This window comes from Nannospalax galili, unplaced genomic scaffold, assembly GCF_000622305.1.
Source record: "Nannospalax galili isolate Female #2095 unplaced genomic scaffold, S.galili_v1.0 scaffold11, whole genome shotgun sequence".
NCBI classification, from domain to species: Eukaryota; Metazoa; Chordata; class Mammalia; order Rodentia; family Spalacidae; genus Nannospalax; species Nannospalax galili.
In genome coordinates, this window is record NW_008330735.1 from 7,054,426 (window position 1) to 7,080,763 (window position 26,338).

General features: G+C 44.5%; 2 protein-coding genes across 4 annotated transcripts in view; one reads left to right on the top strand and one right to left on the bottom strand.

The window, feature by feature from the left end:
- The window catches only part of Kiaa1549l (KIAA1549 like), a 342,411-nt gene extending 329,659 nt beyond the window's left edge, over nt 1–12,752 (top strand). For all 3 annotated transcript variants that reach the window (XM_029555337.1, XM_029555339.1, XM_008851663.2), the window contains one exon: nt 6,536–12,752. In XM_029555337.1, coding sequence (XP_029411197.1) covers nt 6,536–6,817 — 282 coding nt within the window. In that variant the 3' untranslated portion in view covers nt 6,818–12,752. The remainder of the gene's footprint in view (nt 1–6,535) is intronic.
- Nucleotides 1–26,338, bottom strand: part of CUNH11orf91 (chromosome unknown C11orf91 homolog) — a 42,287-nt gene that overhangs the window by 9,180 nt on the left and 6,769 nt on the right. The gene's annotated exons all lie outside the window — the stretch shown is intronic.

Consider the following 26,338-nt stretch of genomic DNA (forward strand, 5'->3'; position numbering starts at 1 on the left):
GTTCTATATGCTTCTTGTATTTGTATGGGCATTTTCTTCTACAATCCTGTTGAAGATCAGTTCTATACCATTATCTTGAGATTCTTCTCCTTCCTGTATGCCTATGATTCATAAGTTTGGTTTTCTTATGGTGTCACACAATTCTTGCATATTCCATTCTTGTGGTTTTTTTAATTTTCCATAATCTTTGCTTGAGTAGTCTAGTTCGTCCACTTTATCTTCCAGACTTGATACTGTTTTCCATTTCATTCATCCTATTGGTGAGGCTTTTTCCTGTCATTTCTAATTGGCTTACTGAGTGTTTCACTTCCTTCGTCATTTCAGCCTGAATAGTCTTCAATATTTCTAATTCTCTTCTGAATTCATTCAGAAGTTTATTCCCATCTTCCTTCAGTTCTTTGATTTCTTTGTGTGTTCTTTAAATTCACTGAATTCTTTTATCATGTTCATAATTGTTCTTTTGAGTTCCATGTCCTGCATTATCTCTAGGGGGTTCTCATTGTACTCCTGTAGAGGACTATTGGTATTTGGTGGGGATATGTTGTTTTGGTTTTTCATGTTATTATTTTTTTCTCTCTGATTTTGACATGTGAATTTCTTTTGTAGTTTCTGATTCTTGTGTGAGACTCAGGCCTTCAAGTTTGGTTCTGCTTCTTTTTTTGAGCTTTATGTGTCTTTGTGGTTTACTTTTTGGGTATGAAGAGCTGGTTCGTCTAGGCTTCCGCTTCTCTCTTTTGATTTTATGTTGGAGTGACCAGATTGCTTTTGTCTTCAGGAGTTCCGCAGTAACAGAGGCCCAAGTGAGATGAGGCTCAGATGATCTCAAGCTTTCTCCTAAGTTCTGGATCCCTCCAGGAAAGATGCTGCCCTCAAGAATTTGGGGGCTGGGCTGGCCTGGGAGAAGGGCCCAGGATACATGATGGTCTCAGGAAGCTGGTGGCTGTGCCACCCAGGGAAGTAAAGGGAGGTGAGGGTGGGATCAGGCCCAGTGGGTTCCCTGGGGCCTCAGGGAGGAACTGGGTTGGTCCAGATGCAAAGGATCAGGAAGTAGTGGTGGCTGTGGGCCCAGAGGTTAGCCTCAGTGTCTGGGGTGCCAAGACAAGAAATGGGCCTGTACCCAGGCTAGGAGGAGAGACTCTGTCGGGGAGCTGGGAGGGTGAAAGAGACTGGGGAAGTCAAGGTGCAGTGGGCATGCTGGACTTACCCAGGGAAGGTGCTGGGACCAGGACACTGGAGGCTGTGCAGCCCAGGGAAGTAAAGGGAAGTGTCCTAGTTTGTTCTTCATTGCTGTGACAAAACACTCTGACCACTACCAACTTGGGGAGGAAAGGGTTTATTTATCTTACATCTCCTGGGTCACTTCATCAGGGAGCCCAAGGTTGGAACTCAGGGCAGGAACCTGGAGGCAGGAGCTAGAGCACAGTCCATGGAGGAATGCTGCTTACTGGCTTGCTGCTCTGGCCCCTGCTCAGCCTGCTTTCTTATGCAACATAGGACCACCTGCCCAGGGGTGGCACCACCCACAGTGGGCTGGGCCCTCCCACATCACTGAACAATCAAGAAGATGCCCCACAGACCTGGCCACAGGCCAATCCAATAGAGGCAATTCCCCAACTGAGGCTCCCTCAATACAGGTGTATCAAGTTGACACTAAAGCTATCCAGAACAGGAGATGAGGGTGGGACCAGGCCTAGAGGGTTCCTGGGGGCCGGCAGGGAGGAACTGGGTTGTTCAGGATGCAAAGGATCAGGAAGCAGGGGTGGCTCTGGGCAGAGAGGTTAGCCCTGGTGTCTGGGGTGCCAAGACAAGAAATGGGCCTGTACCCAGGCTAGGAGGAGAGACTTGGAGGAGGAGCTGGGAGGGTGAAAGAGGCTGGGGGAGTCAAGGTGCAGTGGGCACATTGGACTTACCCATGGAAGGTGCCGGGACCAGGACACTGGAGGCTGTGCAGCCCAGGAAGCAAAGCTCTATTTTCTTTCGTTTCCCCCAATCCTGTTTATTTTTCTGTTCCCTGCTTTTCTTAATAACTTGCATCATTGGTTAGATGTTGATCAATTCAAAGCTTCTTGGACTCCTTAAGTCTGAAAGCCTATAAATAATGTACATGGTTTGCACAGTAGGAGTGTAAGTTGCACTAGCCAGGCAGTGAACCTGCAGCTCTGACAGCTGTGTGTTCTGCAGGATTCAGCTGAAGTGTTTTCCAAATCCTTGACCCTTGTCCTTAGGACATTTAACACTGGATAGCTTAGCTAGGCTTACAGCTACATCCAGATGCCTTAGGGTAGAAGACAAAGGAACCCAACCAACGCAAACCTAACCTTTCTGACAGGATGACTGGATCATTCTAGAATCATTCTCATAGGTATGAAGGAAGATGAGTTTCCTGCTGGTTGTTGGTTTATTGAATTTTTGTGATTTTCATACAATATAATTTGATGGTATTTAGATCCCTCCCATCTGTACCTCCCTCCACAGCCCCTCCAACCCAATGTACTCCTATATACATATAGTATGGCCTGTAGAGTCTGATTTGTGTCCCCAGATGTCTTTCAGTGTGGGCTCATCCACTGGGGCCACCAGAAGTCCCATCCCTCAAGGATACTATCTCTCCCCTCCTAGCAGCCATCAATTTTGCCATTGGTTGTTTCTAATGAGGAGGAATTGCTGATACCTCACCTGTAGCTAAGCTGAGAGGTATGCCCAAGCATAGAGAAAGCTGGACACTACAGGTGCTTCATAGCGTATGAGAGACAGTCCAAAAAGCTGAGGGAGTTGCCTAGAGAAAGACAATCTGTTAGGCCAGAGAGACTACATATCCTTCACATTGATGTGAGAAGGCCCGCATCGTCATTTGGATGCCTGACCTTTCTAGTCCCCAAAGCTAACGAATAAAATCATCTGGATCTGGGGTACCCAATAAGATTCATTCTTAGTGCTAGGTGGAGAAGCATTGGGAGGAGGTATCCAGGCTGTATTAGTTACTTTTCTCATTGTTATGACAAAATATGTGGCAGGAAGTCATTTAAGAAAGGGTTTATTTGGCTTACAGTTAAGGGGATATAGCCCATCATGTTGAGGAAGGTGTGATGGTGGAAGCAAGATACTGCTGGTCACATTACAGTTAGGAAACAGACTGAACAGGAAGTCAAGCTAGCCTATAAAACCTCAAGGCTTCCCCTTAGTGACTCACTTCCTTCAGCAAGACTCTACCTCCTAAAGGTTCCAACCTTTTGGAACAGCCTCACCAGCTGAAGACCACATGTTCAAATACAGGAGTCTTATGAGGGACATTCACATTCAAAACCACAATACAGACTAAGCAGGAGACTGTACTGTGATCCATTAGTGATGTCTGCCATGAGTACTGTCTAAGGAAGGAATAGTATTTGCCAACCCTGAATTTTGCCAGCAAAGCATAATGGTTCTGGCCTGTATCTGTTGTAAACAAAAAAATTATTTCCTCATCTTTACTTCTGAATATTACCCTGAGGTCACCCAGGTTGGGTCAGTTAGCTAGCTGTCTCTTGCCAATCCAGACACCAGCACTAAGACTTGATGCCACGGAGAGAGAGGGGTCTCAAGAATTGTACAGTGACTCACTCGGCTCCAGCCTGTGCAGTTAGCTGAATTTGAAATGTAAGGAAAGGGGATGTAGCAGCTTCCTTCTCACACATTTGACACCTGCTGGCCATCCTTCAGTGATTTCCAAATGGACTAGGGGAGACTCCCTGCTATGTGCTAGGTGCATTTCTGAGTGCTGCCTTCACAAAGCGGATGATCTGAGACAGAAGATCTCCAGGAGGATTCCCTGGAGCATTCCCCAGGAGGAATGCCTGTCACACTAGAGAAACTGAATACAGATACCTTGTAGGGACCCTCAGCAGGTGTCAGGCTGGAAAAGGTCCCTGAAGGAAAGGAAATTTGAGCTGAGATCTGAAATGCTTCCTATATCCAGCCCTGGTTCTTGGTCAGCTCTAGTCACCTGTGCATTCCCAGTTCTTGTGACCCAAGAAGTGGGACAATCTACCTCTGGATTTCCTCTAAAGGGCAGGTAAAACCTACCAGCCCTGTGTGTAGAGAAGACCCACCATTAACAGCTTTTTGCCACTTTGGTTTTTTTGCTAGGTTTTGATGGGCAAATTAAAGCCCCAAACTCAAACTCAGGACATCAGTCCAATTTACAGTCAAGCAAGGGATGAGCCCTTGCTTGAGTCCTCCCAGCCCTCACCTGGACCACTGAGGTAGCCTCAGAGTTCATTTCTGGCAGTGGGTCTACCCTAGAGTGGACTCCTTCTCTGAGGACACCCAGCAGGGGTCACAACCCAGGGTCAGCCATGTTCTCAGAAACCTTCTTCCTCAGAAGAGACTGCTAGAGCATCCAGCAACCTACCATGTACTCCCCATCCCAGATGTCTGACTCATCCAACCCATTGCTGGGGTCTGAATGTTTATGTCCCCTGACCTAATTTACAGATTGAATTCTGTTATGCCAAGTGATGATATTAGGAGGTGGGTCTTGGGGAGGTGGTCAGGTTGTAAGGGTGGAAATCTCGTGACTAGAATTAATGGCGGTTTTAGTTTGCTTTATGTTGCAGTAATAAACACCTTGACCAAAAGCAACTTTGGGGTGGGGGAGAAAGGATTTATTTGGCTTACACTTCATAGCCCATCATCTAAAGAGGTCAAGGTCAAAATTCAAGATAAGAGCTTGAAGCAGAAACCACGGAGGAATATTGCTTACTGGCTTGCTTCCTCTGACTTTCTTAGCTACTTTTCTACACAGCTCAGGTCCACCTGCCCAGGGATAGGGTCACCCACAGTGACTGAACCCTCCTACATCAATTAGCAATCAAGGAAATGTCCCACAGACATCCTGTAGGCCTGACCTGATGGAGAGAATTCCTCAGTTGAGAGTTCCTCTTCCCAGATGACTCTAGTTTGTGTCAAGTTGACAAAACTAACCAGTATTGTGCCCTTATGAAAGTTCCCAGAGAGCCACCCGGCTGCTTCTATCCTATGAGTGATAGGGAAAAGACAGCTGTCAGCGAACCAAGGAGTAACCTCTCAGCAGACACTGGAGTCCCCAGCCTTCATGAGAAGTCTGTCCCTGTGAGAATAAGTTTCTGTTCTTTATAAGCTCCCTGATCAATGGCATTTTATTATAGCAGCTCAAATATACTAAGACAGCCATTCTGCTCCATTGTCACCCACAGTCCCAGATGAGTATATCTGTCAAGAATGAGAACAGAGGTCAGATATAGTGGCACATGCCTAAAATCCCAGAAGTCAGGAGGCAGAGACGGGAGGACCATCACAAGTTCAAGGCCAGCCTGATCTACATAGTGAGTTCTAGGTCTGCTAGAGAGTGTGATCCGTCTTTATTTTTCACAAATGTGACCAAGAAAACAGGTAGCTGCACTAGGGAACTGCACTTTCTATCAACTGGCATTTGGTGGCTTATGGATGAGTAACTGGATGGGGACACTGTCCCTTCCATACTCTGCCTCTACCCCTGTGCCTCTGCTCTTATATTTCTGTCTACCTGGCCTGCCCATCCCACCTCTTCATCCTAGAAGTGGACTCCCTACATCTGCTCCCTGCCTGCCCTACAGCACTGTGCCCCTGTGTCCTCAGTACTCATTCTCCCAAGCATCCCAGTGAGCATCCAGGAATATAGAGGTCTTCATGGACTAAACTGGAATAGCATCCCACATGTGGTACTATTTCTGTGGGCAAGTCAATCCTAAATTCCAAATCCTTCATTTGTTTTTTTTCTTAAAAGTGAGTTCAAGGCCAGCCTGGTCTACATAGTGAGTTCCAGGACAGCTGGGGCTACAGGAAGACCCTGTCTCAAAAAGACAAAAAAAAAAAAGTTTCTATTTAAGTATAGTGTGTCTTCCACTTTTAATGAAAAGAGAATTTTTTTTTAAGAAAATGAGATTGTATTCCAGATCCAAACCACTGTAGTGCAAAAATTAATTCCCAGGGCTTAGAGCCAGATATGCCTGTGCAGAGCATATCCTGGGGGCTTGCTAGCTGTGTCGCCTTAGATGGTGCCATGCTTTGCTGTAGTGTCCTCATCTGTAAAACAAGATAATGATAAGAATTAAGCATTAACTGAGATACAGATATGGAGTGGAAATCCTTAGCATGGGGTTCAATGGATGTTAGCTATTATTATTCGTAAGAAGCCCCTGAGCTCCCTTGGAACAGCTCTGTTTACTCCATTGTACTTAAAAAAAGAATCCAGGATGTTGAACTGTAGGTTCAGCTGTATTCCTAATGTTTTCAGCAAGGTTGAAACACACCTATTTAATTCCTCCAACCAGCATATTCAAGTGAATCTAAAATACATGCTTTTTAAACAAACTGACTCCAGGTTTGGGGTTTTGTATCTGTATAATGGTACATGACTTCCATTTTCCTCTAAACCTCCTTCCTTGTCCTCAGTCCCCTCCTGCTTCCAGTTTGAGTGCATCCTATGCCTTGAACATCCTACTAACCTGAGGCTCTTCTCTCCTAAACTCCTATGCAGGTCCCCCTTCCTGGGTACATCGAGGCCTACCCCAGGTCACGGTATCAGCAGAGCTCACCCTCCAGGCTCCCTCGCCAATACAGCCAGCCAACCAACCTGCACCCCAGCCTTGAGCAGGCCCCTGTCCCCTCCACAGCTGCCTCACAGCAGAGCCTGGCAGAAAATGAGCCTCCTGACACTCCACTGACCAACATCTCTACCGCAGCCCTCGTGAAGGCTATCCGGGAGGAGGTAGCCAAGCTGGCTAAGAAGCAGACAGACATGTTTGAGTTCCAGGTCTAACACCTCAGCCCTGAGGGACTCTTGTACTTATAGACCATAAGGTAACAAGGAGGCTTTGGGTTTCTCTCTCCTAATGTGAGGGGGACTCCAAACATAGACAATTGGTGGGTCATTCTCACCACTCACAAGTTGTGAAAGGTGAACAGTGGGGCTGCTGGGAAACAGGAAACTCATGAATGACTGAATTTTGACTTCTGCAGCAGACTGTGGGTCAACAAGTCCCTGATTGGGCTCCTGTGTTTGATATTCTGTTGGGTTGAATGTTTGAACTGTGGGTGGAATTTCTAAGGAGCCCTGGGTTGTAAGAGGCACTAGCTAACCTACAGGTTCCTGACCAGTGTCCCATTTTAATAAATCCCTAGAAGGGAGAGAATGTTGCTCAGTTTTCAGTGACCTCTGCATGTTAACTCCTTCTGTGTTAAACAGGAGTAGGAATTAAGCACCAGACTGTACTCTCTCATTGGGCCATGACCATGATTGCTAAGAATCATCTCTAGTCTGTACGGGAGACATTGACTCCAGCCAAGAAACTCAAGTCCCTTTGCTTTTAAAGGCTCGTATTCAAAGTCAAATGATGAAAATCAGTTCCAATGGCTGTGCCTATAAATAGTACTGTCTTTTCCCACCTGTTAATTAAAGGCCAAGAAAGAGAAGATGAGCCTGAATGGTGGATTTGTGTTGACAGGCTTTTAAAAAAGTGTTGTCATTTTAAAAATAGAGTGTCCTACAAGTTGGAATCTATCTGAGAGAGAATCAGTGCTAAGAGCTTTAGAATCCTACAAAAGAAAAGCAAATATTTGTGCAGTTTCTCCTTGCCTGTATTGAAGATGGCTTGAGAACAAAGCTGCTCTCTTTCGGGGAATAATAGATCAACTTTTACAAGAAGACCTGTCTCTTCACCAGTGATGTCCAGCACACACTGCTGAGTGATATGAAAGAAAACCATTGTTGATCCCCATTGGAGATGGGAGAGATGGATCCACAGTCATCCCAGGCTACAGCCTCTGTTTCTGGAAGCTTCTGGATATAGAAAATTTGATCTGAGTTTAAACATAAATAATCTTTTTTAAAAGTATATGGATATCATCAGTTATCTGTAGTTGACGGGCATAGGAGGACATTTGCTGAGATGTCAGGGTTGTTACCTTGAACTTTGATGCCCTGTGTCCCTGTCCCTGGCATGGAGCATCAGCCCACAGAGTATGGTAGAGACACTGCCTTGCAACACTGGAGTGCCAGCCACTGACTACCTTTCAGCACAAGCAAAATTGATTTGGGTACCATAAAGAAAGGGAGCCCTAAGTTCTCTCCTCAGCTTTGGGAGCGATGTATGTTGTCAGAATGCTTGCTTGGTGTCTGTTGGAGAACATGGTCCTGTCCTGCCTTCACCTGTGACCCATCTAGCTTCAGCTCTTCCCATACCCTTGTGAACCCATCTGTCCATTGCCTTGATGAGTTTCTTTGGTCTTTATTGAAAGAAGAGAATAGAAACTTATGCGTTGAGAGGATTAGGATTAAACTGATTAGAATGGGAGATTCAAACTGTCAAAGCACAGACTTTCCCAAGAAGCTGTTTCTATTTCCCAATGACAAATTGTCCTTTCTGAAATGTTCAGAGATAATATGTCATGGAATCCCCAACAGGTCTCTTGTTGGGATGATACTAGTAGTGTCCTTTTAGTATGCTGGTTGATCTTTCATAGTGTTAGTTTTTTGTTACTTAAAAAGAAATCAGCTATAAATAAAATGTATTTTTGTAATTTCCATGTGTATATATGGTATATTTCTACCAATGGCCAGTTGTTGTAGTCCAAAACTTAAATCAGCTTGTAGAACACTGTGGACAGTGCAAGATTTTATCAACAGATTAACACGATGCCTAAGTCTATCCAAACAGGCATTTGATGCACTTGAATGAACAAAGAGCCAAAGAAACTCAGCCTTTTCATGCAAATGGTAGAAGTCTGATAAAGTCAGCTACATTATCCCACCTTATCAATAATACCAATATTCCATCAGTGCAGTGATACAGCCACACAGTACTTTGTCTACTTGGTAAATGCCTGGATATGCTGAAAGTGAAAAGGGAAGTTTTAAGACCATAGAGTGGAGATGTATCTATGCTTTAAAGACAGCCTCTGAGCTTTGGCTATCCCAGTAACTTCCAGATGATGAATCTGTAGTTGGCAGTGGTATGGCTCCAGATTGCTAGGGGGCTGGAGCTACAACTCACTGGAGTCCTCGTAGAACCCCCATGAAAGGTTTCATTCATTGAGACAACTGAAGTACAGCATGCTAAATCAGACTCTTAGACTCGACACCATAGATTCAAAAGGTCTATGCAAAGAAAACGATACATTTAAAAGAAATGAATGTTTGTGTTTTTCCACCAATGGGAAGACACCTTCCATTATTACATTTTTCTGTGACTAAGATGTGGTCCCTTCTCTAAAGAGTCTCCTGACCTGGACAAGAGACTGAGAAATCCAGGTGGTTAAATCACATCATGGCTGTGAAAATGGGATTCCGTGAGAGCCCAGAAGAAGCGGCAATGAACTTGGTTTTGCCGTGATCCTCCAGTCAGTCACGGAAGCCATAAAGAATCTCAGTGACCTTGAAGGAAGAAGCAGAAGCCCAGATGAATGGGGAGCTAATGCCGAGCCTGCTGACTCATGCCCCAGCCTGCTCCATTTCACCATGCTGCCTGGATGCTTGTTGGTGACACATTTCTTCAACTGTGCCCAGAAGTTTAAAAAGTCAAATGTCAAATGAAAGATTCCATAATGTTCCTGCCAAAAAAAAAAAAAAAAAAAAAAAACAGGCTGAGTACGTACTGACCTTCACACACAGTTCAGAGAACCATACCTTTATGGCATAATAATTTTTTTGGCCCTGGTTTTGATACAACTTTTCTTCATGAATGAAAAAGAAATCAATTTGGCTTTTTCCAGAGAGTACCACTGAGGAAATGGTGTCTTCTGTTACCATTCAAACCTGCAGGGGTGACTTCCTTGTTCAGTGCCGTGGGTCAAACAGGCAGGTAGGGATGCCCTCACAGCTTGTCATTGGGAGGTAAGAGGTGTCATGCTCTGTATCAGGAAACCTAGCGGGGCCACAACATTAAGGTCTATTGTGTGGCCAGGTACCATGACCTGGGTACCGGAACAAGATGGCAGCTGTTAAGTATGAAGCAAAAAGCGGCCTCTTAGTGCCAGGAGAAGTGATACTGTTCCTTTGTTATTTTGAGCCCAGCAAAAAAGGTGTGCAATTTCTGGATATTCTTGATTTAAGAAAGGAAATGGTTAGATCTGTAATTAAAAGAAAAGAAAACCTTGTCTGAGAATGTGTGGAGTGGAAGAGATGCAGAATTCTAATACCTAACTAAAAGAAATGCTTTCCTATGAGGCAGAAATTGGAGAAACAGATAAAAAATTTTAATATTGATTACATAAAAATAACCCTCACTGTTTTTCTATATAGCACACAAGTGCTCAAAGTTCAGTAAATAACTAACAAATTGTTTTAACTTGAGGAAAAGATATGAACCTAATCCTGAAATCATAGTTTGGGCTTCCCTTACAAATTATAGCCCGAGACTCTTAAGGAATAATTATCATCTAGCTTGGAATAATCACTGACTGGGGTCCAAAGTATCAGAAGTAAACTTCTGCCATTTAGGCTGGGCATGGTAATGCACCCCTTTCGGGAGGCAGAGGCAGGCAGATCACTGTGAATTTGAGGCCATCCTGATCTTCATAATGAGTTCTTACCAATTGGAACTACACAGTGAGACCCTGTCCAAAAAGAAAAGAAAAGAAAAATCTGCCATTTAGACCAACCTCAGAATGTTCTAACCTCAGAACTTCTCAAGGACTAGAAATCCACTCACCCTTGCTTCAGTACAGGGACCAACTGAAAGACATAGGGACAAGTGATAGAAACAAAGCTCCCTGCAGCAGGCAAGGGACAAGGCATCCAGGCATCCCTCCTCACGCCTGCGCTCTGGCTCTTCCTTGGGCACTCTCCTCACCAGCTTCCCTCTCTGTCTCTCTCAGCACATCTGCTCTTTCCTCTTGCTTTACCCAACCAGCTTACTCATTCGTGCATATGGAGCTAAATACCCACCTCAGGACTCACACCATACCTTTTCTTCCTAGTGCCCACTACTCTCTGACTGATGTCTCTGTGCCCTTCTAGGCAAATGCTTGAGAATCTCTGACTAGTTCAGTTCATACCTGCCAGTGGATGAGCTGCCCTGGGGATAGCTGGCCGTCCATTAGGCTGTAAGCAAGGAGGCAGGGTTGTGTCCTAAGGGCACGATCCCTGGATTGACCCATTCAGCAAGGGCTCTTGTTAAGGACTGGTACCCAGAGGAAAGAGCATGTTTGTGCAGGACTTCCAAAGGCGATCTGCGGAGACTGGAACTGACCATACTCCTAAAATGCCACGTGGCAGCCAGCAGTCGAAGGGCAGTCTGTCTGGATACTGCCCCTGCAAGGAAAAGGCATCCCTCACTTGTACATCAGGTGAGAATGCATGTGTTTGAACCCCTGACAGACTGGCCAGACTCCCCCAGCCACTTCCCACCCCCACATTAAGTTACTGAATACTGCTGCTGGGCCCGAGAAGAGATCTCTAACCAAGGCCCAGTTAGCACAATGTCTTGCTCAGCAGACAATAAATACTTGTAAATTGAATTGCATGATCTTAGCTCAGGTGCTATTAATGTGGCTCACAGCCACACACTTGCATGGATGAGAAAACTGATGAGCCTTGCAATAGAGTCTTTTGAAACAAAATTGGTTTCAAGTGAAACTGATATTATCATGGCTCTGACCTTCCGGCTATAAGTTAGTATCCTGAGAACTGAAAGGTTTTTGATTGCTTAAGTGAACTGTTACAGAACCCTAGGTGGTGGTCAATACTGAAATGTAGGGTGTTTCTGTAAAGGAATATTTAGGAAATATAATTGTACCAGAAACAAATTCCCTTAAAAGATATTGAGCTGCTTTGATGTTGTTTCAAAAATAAGGAAATTTTGAGAAGGTGGAATTTGTACCCTGAGGTCAAACCCCTACTTGAGTGAAAGCCATTCTGTAAGGAAATCTAGAAATTGATTATTCCCATTTTATGGCCTCAATCAGACTCTGTAAATTTTGGAAAGAGGCCATCAATGTATTTTACATAATTAACTATGGCCTCACCTCCCACTCCTTCATCTTCTTAAGTCTAAACTCATCTCTGCCATCACAAACAAGTGAAGGAAAGAAAAAAATGTACCGAACAAAACCAGAGGAGAATCATCGGACTGGAAATTCTGAAAAGGTGTAAATATTCTAGGTATTGAGTGTCTCACTTTAAACTAGTCTGTAATTCCCCATCTGTCAAATGGGTATAATAACATCTGTACTTCCTACCTCCCGTGGTGGTTGTGAGGAGCACTCGCATAATGTATCTGAAAATGGTTTGGAAAGTATATTAGAAGGATTTATTACTAAAATTATTCATTTCACAATTCAGTCTTATCCAGCTCCTGCTATTCACTGAATTAATTTGTAGTGTCATGTATTCTATGACACAACTTCTTATCAAGGAAAAATAAGAAATTCTGAAGTCTGTAATTGCCCACGAAAGTCAGCCCCAGATGGCGTTGCTGTTATCGTTATTTGTCAGCTGTGGTTGGGAAGATGTGTTAAGTGCTTCCACATGTGCTTTGACTCTGGGTGAAAAATAAACCCAGGCTGGCGATTCTCTAAAATCACTTTAGATGCATCGGGCAGAGTACTGAACAGAAGCTCCGAATGTAGCTGTTGTTATTTCAATGCTTTGCTTTCTAATTAACTTTATACGTCCTTTGCCTCTGCCGGGAACAGAGTGTTCATATGCTGTTAGAATTTTTTATTGTAAAATAAAATGACAAATGCTTTCATACCCCAAAACCTGCCTGCTGTTTTTCACTCTACCTCCTCCAGGTGTCTCCTTCACAGCCCAGCCTCACAATGGCACCTGCTGGGGGTTAGCTAAAAAGCAGTGGCAGGCCTGGTAGACCCAGTGTGCTCTCGGAAGCCACACCCACTTGGACATGAGCTAATGAGCAAAAAAATGAATGCTCATTTTGAGCGGCTCCCAGACCTGAGGAAGCAGTTGGGGCTCCAAGCCAGCCAGTATCTGTTCATGAAGAAGTCCCAAGGTCACAGGCTCCTGAGGAGTCTAGGGATAGCAAGGTCCCAGGAGACCAGCTTCCAAAGACCACCTACTGATCCCACACACAGCAGTCATGAGACCTGCCTTGTGTTCCGTTCAGTCCTATTCAGAGACCATGGGTTATTGCCTACTCTGCCCTCTACCTTTTGTTGATTGGCTGAGAGAGCCTCAATCCAGGAGCCATAGACTCAGGGGTGAACCAGCCCTGAAATGTGGCTCACTATATGGACAAGGCCAGCCAGATTCTCCCTCTAGAAAATGCCAAGAGACAGTCTATTAGCAGCTCATGTTCAAACTGATCAAGACTCAGAGAAGCCATGATGGGCTAATTCAAAGCAAAGATCTGAGCAGAAGTTTGGGTGAGAAGTAAGGCTTGTGACCAAAGAGATTTGGAATAGAGGCAAGAAGCCTGTTTCTTGGAACAAAACAGACAAGCAAAGCAAGGCTGTGTGTTTCCAAGGCATCCCCAGCCCTACTGGAAAGTCACAAACCTGGGGCTTTCATGGAGCCCTTGAGCAGCCTCTCCATGACTGGACCGAACTTGCTGAAATTCTCTGCAACTACTTAGAAAGTACTCAGAGCAATTTTTTACTCTTTCTGCTACTCTGTCAAGAGGACTCAGATGTGCCCATATGACACTCCCACAGCCACTGCCACATAGCACTGATGAGGAATAAATATAAAGACCCCACAAAATGCTTTTAATGATGTGCCCATGGGGTGGGAGCTACCACAGAGACCAGCAAAGTTGGTACAGAAACTGAGGGGCTCCCTACCACTCCATTTTTTTGTTATTTCCTCCTGGATGCTGGTGGCTCTGGACTCATAGGACAAATGAGAAGATGAAGTAAAAGGAAGTGGTGGTACCTACTTCTGCCCTAGGAATGGGGTGTAGACCAAGACCAGAGAGCTGGAGAAGGCATGTGCAAGCCCAGCTTCTCCCTGAAGAACTAGGACAGAAAACTTACTCCAAAGTACAGTGTAAAATACCCAGACAAAATCAACTTAGGGGCGAAAGGATTTATTTTTGCTTTCAGTTCCAGAGGGGACACAGTCCATCATGGTAGGGAAGACATGACAGCAGGAGCATGAGGCCAGCCCATCCCATTATGTTAGCAGTCCGGAAGCTGAACAAGAAGTAGGGGCAGTCTATAAAACCTCAAAGCCCACCCCAGTGATATACTTCCTCCAGCAAGGCTCCATCCCCTAAACATTCCATAACCTTCCCATGCAGCACCACCTCAAACATATGAGCTATAGGGAACATTTCACATTCAAACCAAAACAGATGGTTTATATGTTCCTTTGAGCAAATGTTCATCATCAGCTCATGAGTTCTGTTGGCCACTGGGAACTGGAAGGATTGCACCTAGAAAGCATCGTGGGGCCAAGAGTAAAAGCACTGAGGGGGCAATCATCTGCAAAATGTACACAGATGGCTAGTAAGTGCTAGAGACTAGGTGTTTGTCCCCATGCCCCATGTTCATGCTAATGCCTGATCCCTAATATGAGGGCATTTGGGTTGAGCCTTTGGAAGATGTATCCAGAGGCCTCTAAGATGAAGAGAGTCCACAGAGACATCCTTTGGCTCTTCCACTATCAATCAGGAAGCAGGCCTTCACCACACACCAAATCTGCTGGTGCTTTCATCTTGACCTTCTCAGATGAGAACTGTGAGAAATAAATTCCTGTTATTTATAAGCTTCCCAGCTTGAGATTTGTGGTTACAGAAGCCTGCACAGACCAAAAGAGCAGCAAGCAATGCTCTGAGTCTCTCCATGACTACTTGGAGGAAAGATTAAGCTCAATACCAGTTTGTACTGTTGGACAATTTGCTTTGTCAACATTTCAGTGTTACTGTTTACATAAGCACATGAATCTGAATTTGGACAGAAGCCATATGATTCACAGAACTGAAATGAAGTTTGGTTAACATAACAATTTTACCACCAACCTGTCCTCTAAGCCTCTGGACTCCGAAGGGCCTTCACTGAAAATATAAAAGACCTTGTTTTTCTCCCTTTGCTGACTCCATAACCCAGCCCTCCATCCCTGGGGAGTGAGGCCTTTAGGAGACCCACAGGGCCTGTGGAAGCCATGCCCCTTACAGCTGTATGGTTGTTATGGCAACACTCAGACACCTTCCCAAGGAACATTCAGAAACAGCTGAATCTGAAACCCAGGATCTACCAAGTAGCTGAATGCTCAGCTGGATTTCATAGGCTTTATCCCACTCTGTGGAGATTTGGGGAGATGAAGCCAGAAGCTGGTTGCAAGCTTTGGGAGAAGTTCATTTTCAACGTCAAGTTTACAGTACCAAGAGAAAGAGCTTGGGTAGTCTTCAACACTAGTGTTAAGTCTTCACTCTGCCAGATTGCTGGAGTTGCCTTCTATATTAATGTCCAGGGACCGTGGGAACTAAAAGTTTGCTTCTCTTTAAGGTTTTGTTCTAATACTTGTAGGTTCTAAGCTGCCCTTCTTTGTGACTCTTAGAATGGGTTTTGGTAAAACAGTACCAATGACTAAGAGCAGAAACTAAACACTATAACTAAACAGGCATTAGCCCAGGAGAAGGGGTGCCAGGCTGTCTTTCTGCCAGGGACACGTATATCTGGCAATGTCTTTACTCCACTGATCATTATTTCACTTAACTGGAACTTTCCAGGAAGCACTGCTCAAACCTTCCATGCAGTCATCCCTCTAGTCCTTCCTTGTTTGAGCAAGCATTTCCTCAGTCCCTGCTTTGTGTCAGACTTTGATGCCCAGGCAACAGAGATTCAACAATAAGGTCACAGGTTCTGACCCTCCCAGAACTCATAGTGAAAGATTAGTCCTGGAGACACAAAGCCCAACATAACAGAGGCTCACTACTTTTCTGCCTCATGAAAGCCAGCCAGATGAAAACCAAAACCCACTTCTTTACAAACATTTAAGTTTAGAAAAGGACATTTGCACCATTATAGCATTGTCTGCTTGCTGCTGCACAAGAATCCCTTCAAATTATCTTTAACCAATTAGTAAGAGGCCCGTGGGAGGAAGGGGGACAAATTGCCAACTGCCAAGAATAAATAAGCATTACAAACCCAAATTTCAGAGCTGTCACCACCCAGTGAAATCAGGCAAGGAATAAGCAGTTTGAGGGCTATCTTACACGGTCCACTTGAGGACCACGGGAATTATATACTTCATGAAAAAGCCACAGCATATCCAACACCATCATTTTGGTTTGGTCGTGGCTGTTTTGAGGAAACAAACAAAATTTTTTAATTTTATTTAATAAAGTGCGCTAAGTTTATTAGTAACTACAAAACTACTGTGCACAGAAATATTCAAACAATGGAAAATATAATTTAAAATTCCTATTTCCCAGTAAGGTAACAGCCCCAGATGGACACTGCCCCATATAAGGACTTACTTTGCATAAAAAATGTGTTATATATTGAGAGAGAGAGAGCATTCAGAGGACTTAAAAGAGGTATATTCTATATATATACATATACATATATATGAACCCATTAGTATGCTTTTTATTACCCTTTCTTGTCCTTTTTTTTTTTTTTTTTTTAGGTCTTTTTTTGAGACATTTTTTGCTTGTGTATGAGGCTGGCCTTGAACTCACAGAGATCTGCCTGCCTCTACCTCCCAAGTGCTGGGATTAAAGGCGTGCACCACCACGCCTGGCCTTCTCCTTTCTAAATGTTATACCCACATTTGTACTTGCTCATATATATACATGCATACATTGTAGGCTTGGATCCACATATGAGGGAGAAAATGCATTTTTTTCTTTCTGAGATTGGGTGACCTTGTTTAACATTACACATTCTAGGTCCATCCATTTTTCTGTGATTTTTTTTTATTTCAGTTTTTCTTGGGGGGGTGAGACAGGGTCTCCCTATAGCCCCAGCTGACCTGGAACTCACTATGTAGACCAGGTTGGCCTTGAACTTACAGAGATCCACCTGTGTCTGCCTCCTGAGTACTCGGATTAAAGGTGTGTGCCACCATGCCCAGCATATTTCAATTTTCTTTAGTGCTGAATAATATTCCATTTCATACATGACCAGATTTTCATTATCTATTCATCTGTTGATGGACAACTAGATTGGTTCCATTTCCTTCCCATGGGGAATAAGGCAGCAGTACACATGGGAGTACAAATATGAACATAGTCATTTTGAAGTACCCATAGCAATGATGTGTCAGCTGTAATTCATTGGTTATTGATGTGTGGGTTTTGGCTTTTATTCAGCCTCTGAAATCTAGTACTGTATAGAGTAAATCAAAACAAGCAAACAGGGTCGAGCTTTGCATTGATACTATTCTTTGCTGCATTAGTCTGTTTAGCTTAGTTGAAATTGCTTTTTCTTGGTAAATTTATATATGAAATAAAGCACTTACAGGCAATTTTCCTTCCAAGTATCAGTTTGTCTTTCCCATATTTCTCCATTCTCCACAGGAAAATATTTTAACAAAGAGAACAGGGCACATTCCCAGAATCACATGCCTGGTCAATGGGAACTAAGATTCTATATTTAAGAAAACTCCTTGGGACTGCAGGTATACCTGCTCAAGGGCAGTAGGTTAATTTTATTGTTGTTGTTATGACAAATCACTGACATAAACGACTTAGAGGAGGAAATATTTCTTTGGGCTTATGGTTTCAGGGGCTTTGGTCCATGATCAGCTTATTCTGTGACTGCTGTGGGCCTCAGGAGAGGCTGAAGGGGTCATCTCACCACAGATAGAAAGCAGAGGAACAGACAGGAAGTTGCCCCCTGTACCTACTTCCTTCAACCAGGCCCCACCTTTTACAGCCCTACCTCTTTCCAACAGTCTATTCAAAATTTGAATTCATCAATGGATTAACCCACTGATGAAGGCAGAACACTCGTGATCCAGTCACTTCCCCTAGAGCCCTCATCCAAACATTGCCCATATTGGGGATGAAGACTTTGACCATGTGAGCCTTTTGAAGGGACACCTCATATCCAAACCATAATAATCAATGTGGTTACAGTGAAGTTCACTTGTCCTGGAATTGAGAGAATAGCTGCCCATCCTCCCTTTGGAGGTGGTGGAGAAATTTACCCATGATGGCAGACATTCTCCATCTTTGTTGGCTGATAACGACTGACAGAAACAAGGAGGATGTAATAGTTTGAAACCAGTCAACAAAGAAATGAATGGAGAATTTAAGATCTCTGGATTGGCTATATCATATGTATGTCTCTTGGAGTGTCTGTAACCTGGGGTTTCAGCACATCTTCCTCATGGGTAGGGGCGGTGCCTCTTTTTGCTTATTTGCAGAGAAGGAACCAGATGTCACTATGAAGGTCCATCTGACCTGCAATTCACTATCTAGACCAGGCTGGCCTCAAAACTATAGCAAGCCTCTTGCCTCCACCACCCACATGTTGGGATTACAGGCATGTCCTAATATGCCTGGCTTATTTTTCCTTTTTGAAACAGGGTCTCACTAAGTTGCCCAAGCTGAGTTTGAACTGACTCTGTAGCCCAGACTGACTGTGATCTTGTGATCCACTGCCTCAGCCACCCAAGTAGCTGAGATTACAGGTTTATACCATCAGGTCTAACTATGGTATTCCTTAGCAGCAGCCCAAGAAGATCCATACAGATAATAAATAGTCAGTGAGTCTGCTCCAGTTTCTTTTATTCATGTGAACTGGACTTTCACCTTCAAACCAGATCTAAAAAGAGCACAGGTGGCCACCTGCAGCCTCCAGGAGAGGCCAAGTGCTGCACCTGTGTTTATTTTTGCACTTCATGCCTTCAAGTGCTGCAATGTCTGTCCATCCCCCAAAGGTTTCCCAAATGGATTTTCTTCTAAATAAATATCAGCCCTGCCTGTGAAAGGATTGGGGTGGGGAGGTGCTGGGGTTCATCACACTTCCAAATCTATGCTGCCACCTAGTGGCTGCTCGCCATGAGACACATGAGGAGTTTATGTTAAGAACCTTGGTGCAAATTGCCCAGGAAACTAAAGAGACAAAGGTGCTGGAGGGAACTTGGGTGGCAGCTGTGTGGCAGATCGTGAATCAAGCAGTTTACATACATTATCTCAGTTAACTGGCAACCACACAGTTATTGTGCATGTTTTCCACGTGAGAAAAGAACAGTGAGATGTGTTCACATGAATAAATAATTGAGGGAAGAGCAGGCTTCATTTGTGTGCAGTTTTAAGAGTTGCAGTAAGTCTGCGCTGGTTTAAACCCTGAGATGAGTAATAGCCCTCAGTGAAGTTGTGAATGGATTGACAGAAGAGCTAACATCTGAGTGCTTGCTCTGAGCTAGGTTTTATTCTGAGCATTTCCTACACATTCACTTACTTCAACCTTGTAGGAACCTGTGAAGTTAGGGACTACCAGTGTCCTCATTTCACAGATGAGGAAAACAGTGACATTCAATCATTTCCAAGCTCATACAGCTGGCATGTGCTAGGATTTTGACCCAGCATAGCTGAAGAGCCTGCACTCTTAGTCACTATTTTACAAATCACCTCAGAGAGGAGGGGATATCTAAGGCTTGTCCCTAAGGCTCAGTAAGGAACTCAAGGCACCCAGTGCTGTCATAAACAGCCACCTGGCCCAGATAATTCCTGAAATATTACTACATTCAGGCATCGCCCACCAATGGCGACACAACATTGTTACCTACAAAGTTCACATTTTAGTACCATGCATCAAGTTACCAAAAAAACACTCACTATAAGTAAGCTTATGATTTTTGTGTTGGACTGCATTTATAGCTGTCTTTGACCACATGGTCGACCTGAGGGCACTAGATTAGACATGCCAGATAAATTATCTTTTCTTGTTTTAACAGCTTGGACCCACAAGTCCAAACCTACAAGCAATTTTCCCTCTCAAGTTGGCAGTCATCAGTGTGCTCAAAACACATTCAAGGTGAGCCAAACCACAGGCTCAGGGTGCTGTTGATGACAACACAACCTTGGCCCTTAAAATCATAGTAGGAACAGGGTATGATGGCACTCACATTTAATCCCAACTCTGGGAATGCAGAGGCATGTGGATCTCTGAAGACAGAAGCTAGCCTGGTCTACATGGTGAGTTCCAGGCCAGCTGTAGGGAAATCCTGTCTCAAAAAAAAAAAAAAAAAATCACGGTGGATGGAGCTGGGAGGCAGACTGATAGATAGTCCTCCAGGTAGTAAATTCCAGGAGAGGGGTGCTCAGGATGCTAAGAGAAGTCAGAGCAGAGACACCCAAACCAGACTAGGGAGAAGGATCTGGAGAGACTTCCTGGAGGAAGTCTAGAAGAGGGCAGGGGCTCCATTAGTACAGCCACCCTGGCCTTCGTGCCTCTTTTCTTGCTAGGTGCCAGGGATGGAGAGGAGCTTGAGTGTTCAGAATTTGGGGGATGAATAAACTGGGCATGTATAGCCACACACTGTCCTTCATCCTCTTTAGAGAGAAGTGTGTGCTCACAGTCAATGCATTTGGACCCCCAGTGTCACTCTTACAGATCTTTAGCAGCTAAATTGTGAGGAAGCTGGCTATAAAAGGCAAGAGGGTACAACAGAGAGAGGTGAGCTGCCTGCACCCCCGTGGCTTCAGACCAGTGATCAATCTGAATGTCCCCAGAAGGGGACATGGGTATTTTTAATCTGCAAGAATACCTTTCTTTTAGGAACTAGCTGCTCCTCTGCTTCAAGCAACTCTGGGGGCTGCAACCAGAGAACCCTGACCACTCTGTCCCCAACATGGACAGAGCCAGGTGTCAGGATGACCCAGTCCAGGCAACCTCATTTTCTAGCTGACAAATAGCAGTCAAGCTAAGCCTTGCATTCCAGGTTCCTTTCCTAAATGTTCAGAGGACTCCTCTATGTTTCTCGGAGGTTGCTTTCTATGGCTTGTTACCCAAGACCTACACTATTACCCACAATGTTACTTAAGGAAGCTGTTTCCCAACTACAAGAGCCCAGGACAGGTGATCTTCCAGCTTCATGTCATGGATTTTCTGGATTCCTATTTGCTTCTTCCTTCTAGGCGGTGTGCCCACATCTCCTTAGATGTGCTGGCACCTGGTGTGGATGTAGGAAAGGTCTGAGCCACAACTAACAGCCCTCCCTTTGAGGTACCACCTACAGAGAGGAAGAGCCCTGGGCTTTCTCTGTTGGCTGTATAAGGAAACTGCATCCCAACCATACTCATCTCCTTGTCCCCACTTGTAGGGTTAAACCCTAGGACTCTACAAGGTCAATCCTTCTTCCTCTTTATGCCCAGCATCCCACCAGCTCAGAGCCCTTGGTTTTGAGCTCAGCAGTAAGGACTGTGTCCTGCATGGACTGCAGAACACCAAGGAAAATGACTGCTAGTGTGGGGCAGTTGCACAATACACATTCGTCACATATGTGTAATCCCCCTCCACACACCCAGCAACCATCTTGTGTCAGAGGTCTCTATTTTACAGATCAGGAAAAAAGTTCAGAAATGTTAGATAATATTCCCAAGATCACGTATCTGTTTAGTGACATCGCTCATGGGAAAAGGTCAGTATAACCTTAGGCTTCAACAACTTGTTCAACTACAGTGGGATGGAAAGCTTGAATCAGTAATCCACTCTCTCACCCTTCTGTTCCCAGAAGCCAGGTCCCAAATCCTGCCTGATCCCTTTGGTGGGGTGAGCTCAGATGCCTGGGATAATAAGATAGCAAGAGTTTCCACCACCACCCCCACCATACAGGAGATCTCTGTTGCTCTCAAAACTAATGAACTGTGGCCAAAGGATTGTGGTATAAATAGTTGGTTGCATGTCCTATCAAGTTTCGTGTGCTGTCTTGTGAAAAACAGAACAAAGGACGCTGGTTTCTGTGTACCAGCTCCTGCCTCCACTCGCCCTTTATCTTGCTTTCCCAAAAGCAGATGTGCTAATCTTATCAGGTTCCAGGACATTTCTTCACCCCATTTTACCAGGCTTGCCACATCATAAGAGTCAGCAACCATGTTGTCCTTCCTCTCCTGTGCCTGTGACTTGTCAGACCCAAGTCAGCCTGACTTCCTGGGCAGCTGGGAGCCTGACCCACCTGTTTCATTCACCTTTTCCACCTCTGTTACTAGGGGGCACACCAAGCCAGAGGAAGCAGCTGGCGTCACTTACATCTTCAGCTTGGCTTTGCTCCCAAGCAGCTGTCCCTGTACCTCAGCTACAAATCAAGCTGGGGCTTGTTCCCCATTTAGCTGGGGGTGTGTTAGTAAATGACAACCTACTCTTCAGGGAAGCAGAACATGACCCTGGGTTGGCACATTTGCCAGTTTCCACAGTGTAAATATTCTAAATGCGTTAACATCCAGGGCACCAACATGGCATCATGTGGAAAAGACTCAAAGAGCACACTATTTAGGTAGTATTTCCACCCTATAGACACAGCAGGCGAAAATAATCTCAAAAGCATAGATAAGAGTAAAATGTAGCAAAATATCAAGGAAGCGATGAATTGCCAAGGTGTGTTGCTTTAGTTTTAAGTATAGTTCAGTTGTTAATTGTTTGGGTTTTTTTGTTGTTGCTGTTGTTTGCACAGTCTCCTGTAGCCTAGGCTGGACTCCAACTAAAGATAAAGATGATCTGGAATTCCTGATCTTGCCTTCATCTCCCCAGTGCGGGGAGATGCATGCATGTGCCACCACTCAATTATAGATTAGTATACTTTAATTTTCATTTGGATCAATTTTTTTTTTTTTTGAGACACATTTCTGCTGTAAGGCTCAGGTTGGTCTTGAACTCAAGAAGCCCAAATAGGTCTCAAATTCCTGATTCCCCTACCTTAGCTTCCCAAATGGTTTAATTTTTATTAATGACTATATTTGGCAACCAATTCACAGAACTCCTGAAAGTAGACAGTTGGCTCTCCCGAGCCATGTAGCTGGCCCTCATCTACTATGGCCGCCTCTGGCCCTCTCCATCACGGAGCCTAATACTTCCAACTGCCAGGCACCTTTTTCTTTGACAAAGCAACTTCTGTCTTGTCCCAGAGAGGCAAACAACCACATGATGATCCGTGGCACTGACCACCATTCACAGGAGCTGTGACCAAGGCTGGGTCAGGCCATGGGGTGAGCAGGTAGGTGGCAGGGCTGGGTGTGGACGTCCCTGGGACAGCAGCTGTCATACCAGAATACTACTGTTAACCGGTTCTCACTTGGGAACCGGGGGAAGCTGTGGGAAGCAATTCAGACAACCCCAAATACACATCGGTATTTACACTTGTCAAAACCTCCGGCCTCATTCTCTGCCCCTCTGGTCTCATGCAGGTGCTCCTTTCCAGAAGAGAGTCATTAAGATGAATGACTAAGGCCCTAAATAAAGGACCTACCTCCTGCCAGGGGCCCTGTCCACACAGCCCTCTCTGTTTCTGCTGCTCCTCTCACACCTGCAGATCTTTGTTTTACAATAGCTCCCCGGTGTTTTCCCACACCCAGCCCACACATTCCTAAATAGTCTGCCCTTGCCCATTTCAGCTATAACAACAAAATACCACACATGGAATGGTTCCTAAACAACATAGTTTTTTTCCTCTGGAGGCTGAGACGTTCAAGATCGGATGGTGCAGACTCCATGTTTTGTTTTGCTTTGTTTTTCTTTTAAAAATGTTTTTAATTTTTTTAAATATTTTTAACAAGCACACCTTTGTCATGCAATGCCCTCAGAGGTCAGAAGAGGGCATTGGATCTCCTGGAGCTGGAGTTACAGATGGTTGTCAGCTGCCATGTGGGTGCTGGGAATTGCACTCAGGTCCTCTGCAAGAGCAGCCAGTGCTCTTAACTGCTGAGCCATCTCTCCAGTCCCCTAAACATTATTTTTATTTTATGTGTATGAGTGTTTTGCCTGCATGTATGACTTTTATAAATGGATATCATCTGGACTAATGACTTTTAATTAACCCCAGCAAAACCATGAACCCTTGTGTCTTGTGACCTGGGCACCTGATCTTGTTTAATTGGCAACTTCAATTTGGTACTCCACCTAAAAAGATAATGAATGAATGTGGGTATGCTTGAGAGTTAATATGTCAAAGCACTGAAAGGCAGCACACCTGTCTCAATTGGACACAGTGAAGATTGGAAAGGAATGAGATATTATAGAACTAGGAATGAAAAGGCCAATGGTCTGTAAAGATTAAGGTGGAACCAAACTTGTACTTTCCCAATTGAAGCTGGAGAAATCATTTTGAATAAAATTGTAGGTGGGGCCTGACTTGAGGACAGAGTTCCAGAGACAGTATTCCAACCAGACAGTTCCATCAGCACAGTTCCAGGAGACAGATGATTCCAAGAGATCTGTAGAGGAACAAGTATCCTCTGAGTTCAGGCCCACTCCTGAAAACTAAATTTAAGAGTTATGTTTTTTGTTCAGGTAATTATAATGCTGGCATAATAACACTGCATGTATGTAAGTGTATCACATGTGTGCAATGCCCACAAAGCTCAGAAGAGGGCATCAGATCCCCTGAACTGGAGTTACAGATGACTGTGAGCTGGGAACTGAACCCAGGTCCTCTGCAAGAGCAGTCAGTGCTCTTAACCATTGAGCCATCTCGCCAGTCCCCAGACTCCATGTTTGATGAGGGCCTGATGACCAGTTCATAGATGGCTCCTTCTAATTTTGTCCTCACATGGCAGAAGAGGTGAGGGAGCTCTCTGGGTCCTCTTTGTTGTTGTTCTTTTATTTATTATTGTGTGTATGAGGTATGTGTCTGAGTGTGGGCATGTACATGCCACAGTGCTAGAGTAGAGGTCAGAGGACAACTTTTGAGAGTCTCTCCCCTTCCACTGTGGGTTCTAGGGACTGAACTTGGGTCATCAGGCTTGAATGACTAGAGCTTTTACCTACTGTGTCATTTTGCCAGTCCTGGGTCCTCTTTTATAAGGGCACTAATCCCATCCATTAGAGTTCCACTTCATGACCTAAACATCTCCCAAATTCAAGGATTAGATATCAACTTATGAATTTGGAGGGAAACAAAAATTTAGCCTATAGCACAGTTCTTTAATTAAATTCTCTTCAAAAAGAAAAACAGGTGCTAGTGAGATGACTTGGTGGTTAAGAGCACTGGCTGCTCTTGCAGAGCACCAAAGTTAGGTTCCCAGCACCTGCATGGTGACTAACTGTCAGTAGCTCCAGTTCCAAGAGATCCAACGCCCTCTTCCGGCCTCCATGGGCATTGCAGGCATGGATGCACTTACATACAAGCAGGCAAAACACTCATACACATAAAAGGTTTTAAAAAAAAAAAAAAACTGGAGGGGCTGGGGAGGTGGCTCACTCAGTAAGACACTTGCTGCACAAGCTTAAGAACCTGAGTTCAGTCTCCAGAACACATGTACAAAAGTCAGGTGTGGTGACTGCACTTGTAATCCCAGCCCTGCAGCTTGCTGGTCAGACAGTCTAGCCTAGGAGCCCCAAGTCAATGAAAGACCCTGTCTCAGAAAGGAAAAAGATAAGTGTCACCTGAGGATTGACATCTGCGATTGACACACACATACATACATACACACACACACACACACACACACACACAAATTTGAGTGTGGCTCTGTTTCCTCCCAACATCCATCTTTACTCTCCACACACTTTGCCCAGGATGTCTACAAGGGGTTTTTGTGGCTCAGAACCCAGGCTCTGGAGACAGCTCCAAGTCTGAATTGTCTGCTAACCTCAGTACTGTAGTGACATTAATTTACTTCTGAGTATCTCATCTTGAGCGGCCTATAAAACCAATCTCTACCTTAAAACATCATTATGAGGAGTGAGATTAGCTATGTAAAAAGGTTAAAACAATGTGTGATGCCTAGAAAGAGCCAGTAAATACAGGTTTTGATTATATTGCTTCAAGTATACAGTGCATGGTTTTTACGATAGTCACCATGCTGTACACTAGATCTCTAGAACTTATGAATCCTGTCTGAAATTGTGCATTGATTACTTTATTGTGAAGTCTCTTTTGGACTTCTCCAGATTGTTCCTCTGCAGCTGGAGATGCAGAAGTGAAGCCTATGTTGGAAGGATTTTTGCCATGGGGCTAGTACATTGGGCCACCACCCTCCCATGATGGCTCTGGGTCCCAGTGAGCCAGTAAATGCCTCCAACTTTCCACAACAGCTCTAGGTAGAGAGAGGTTCTTAAAACATGAGCCTATTTGTTTTCTCCTATTTGTCTGCAGGAAATGGGTCAATGCTGGTGGATGTGAATGAATTCTAACTATTGCTGCCTCATGCAACCGTTTGAGGAAGGCTGGGTTGGCATTATCTCAAGGGATCCAGACTAGGAGGCCCCACCC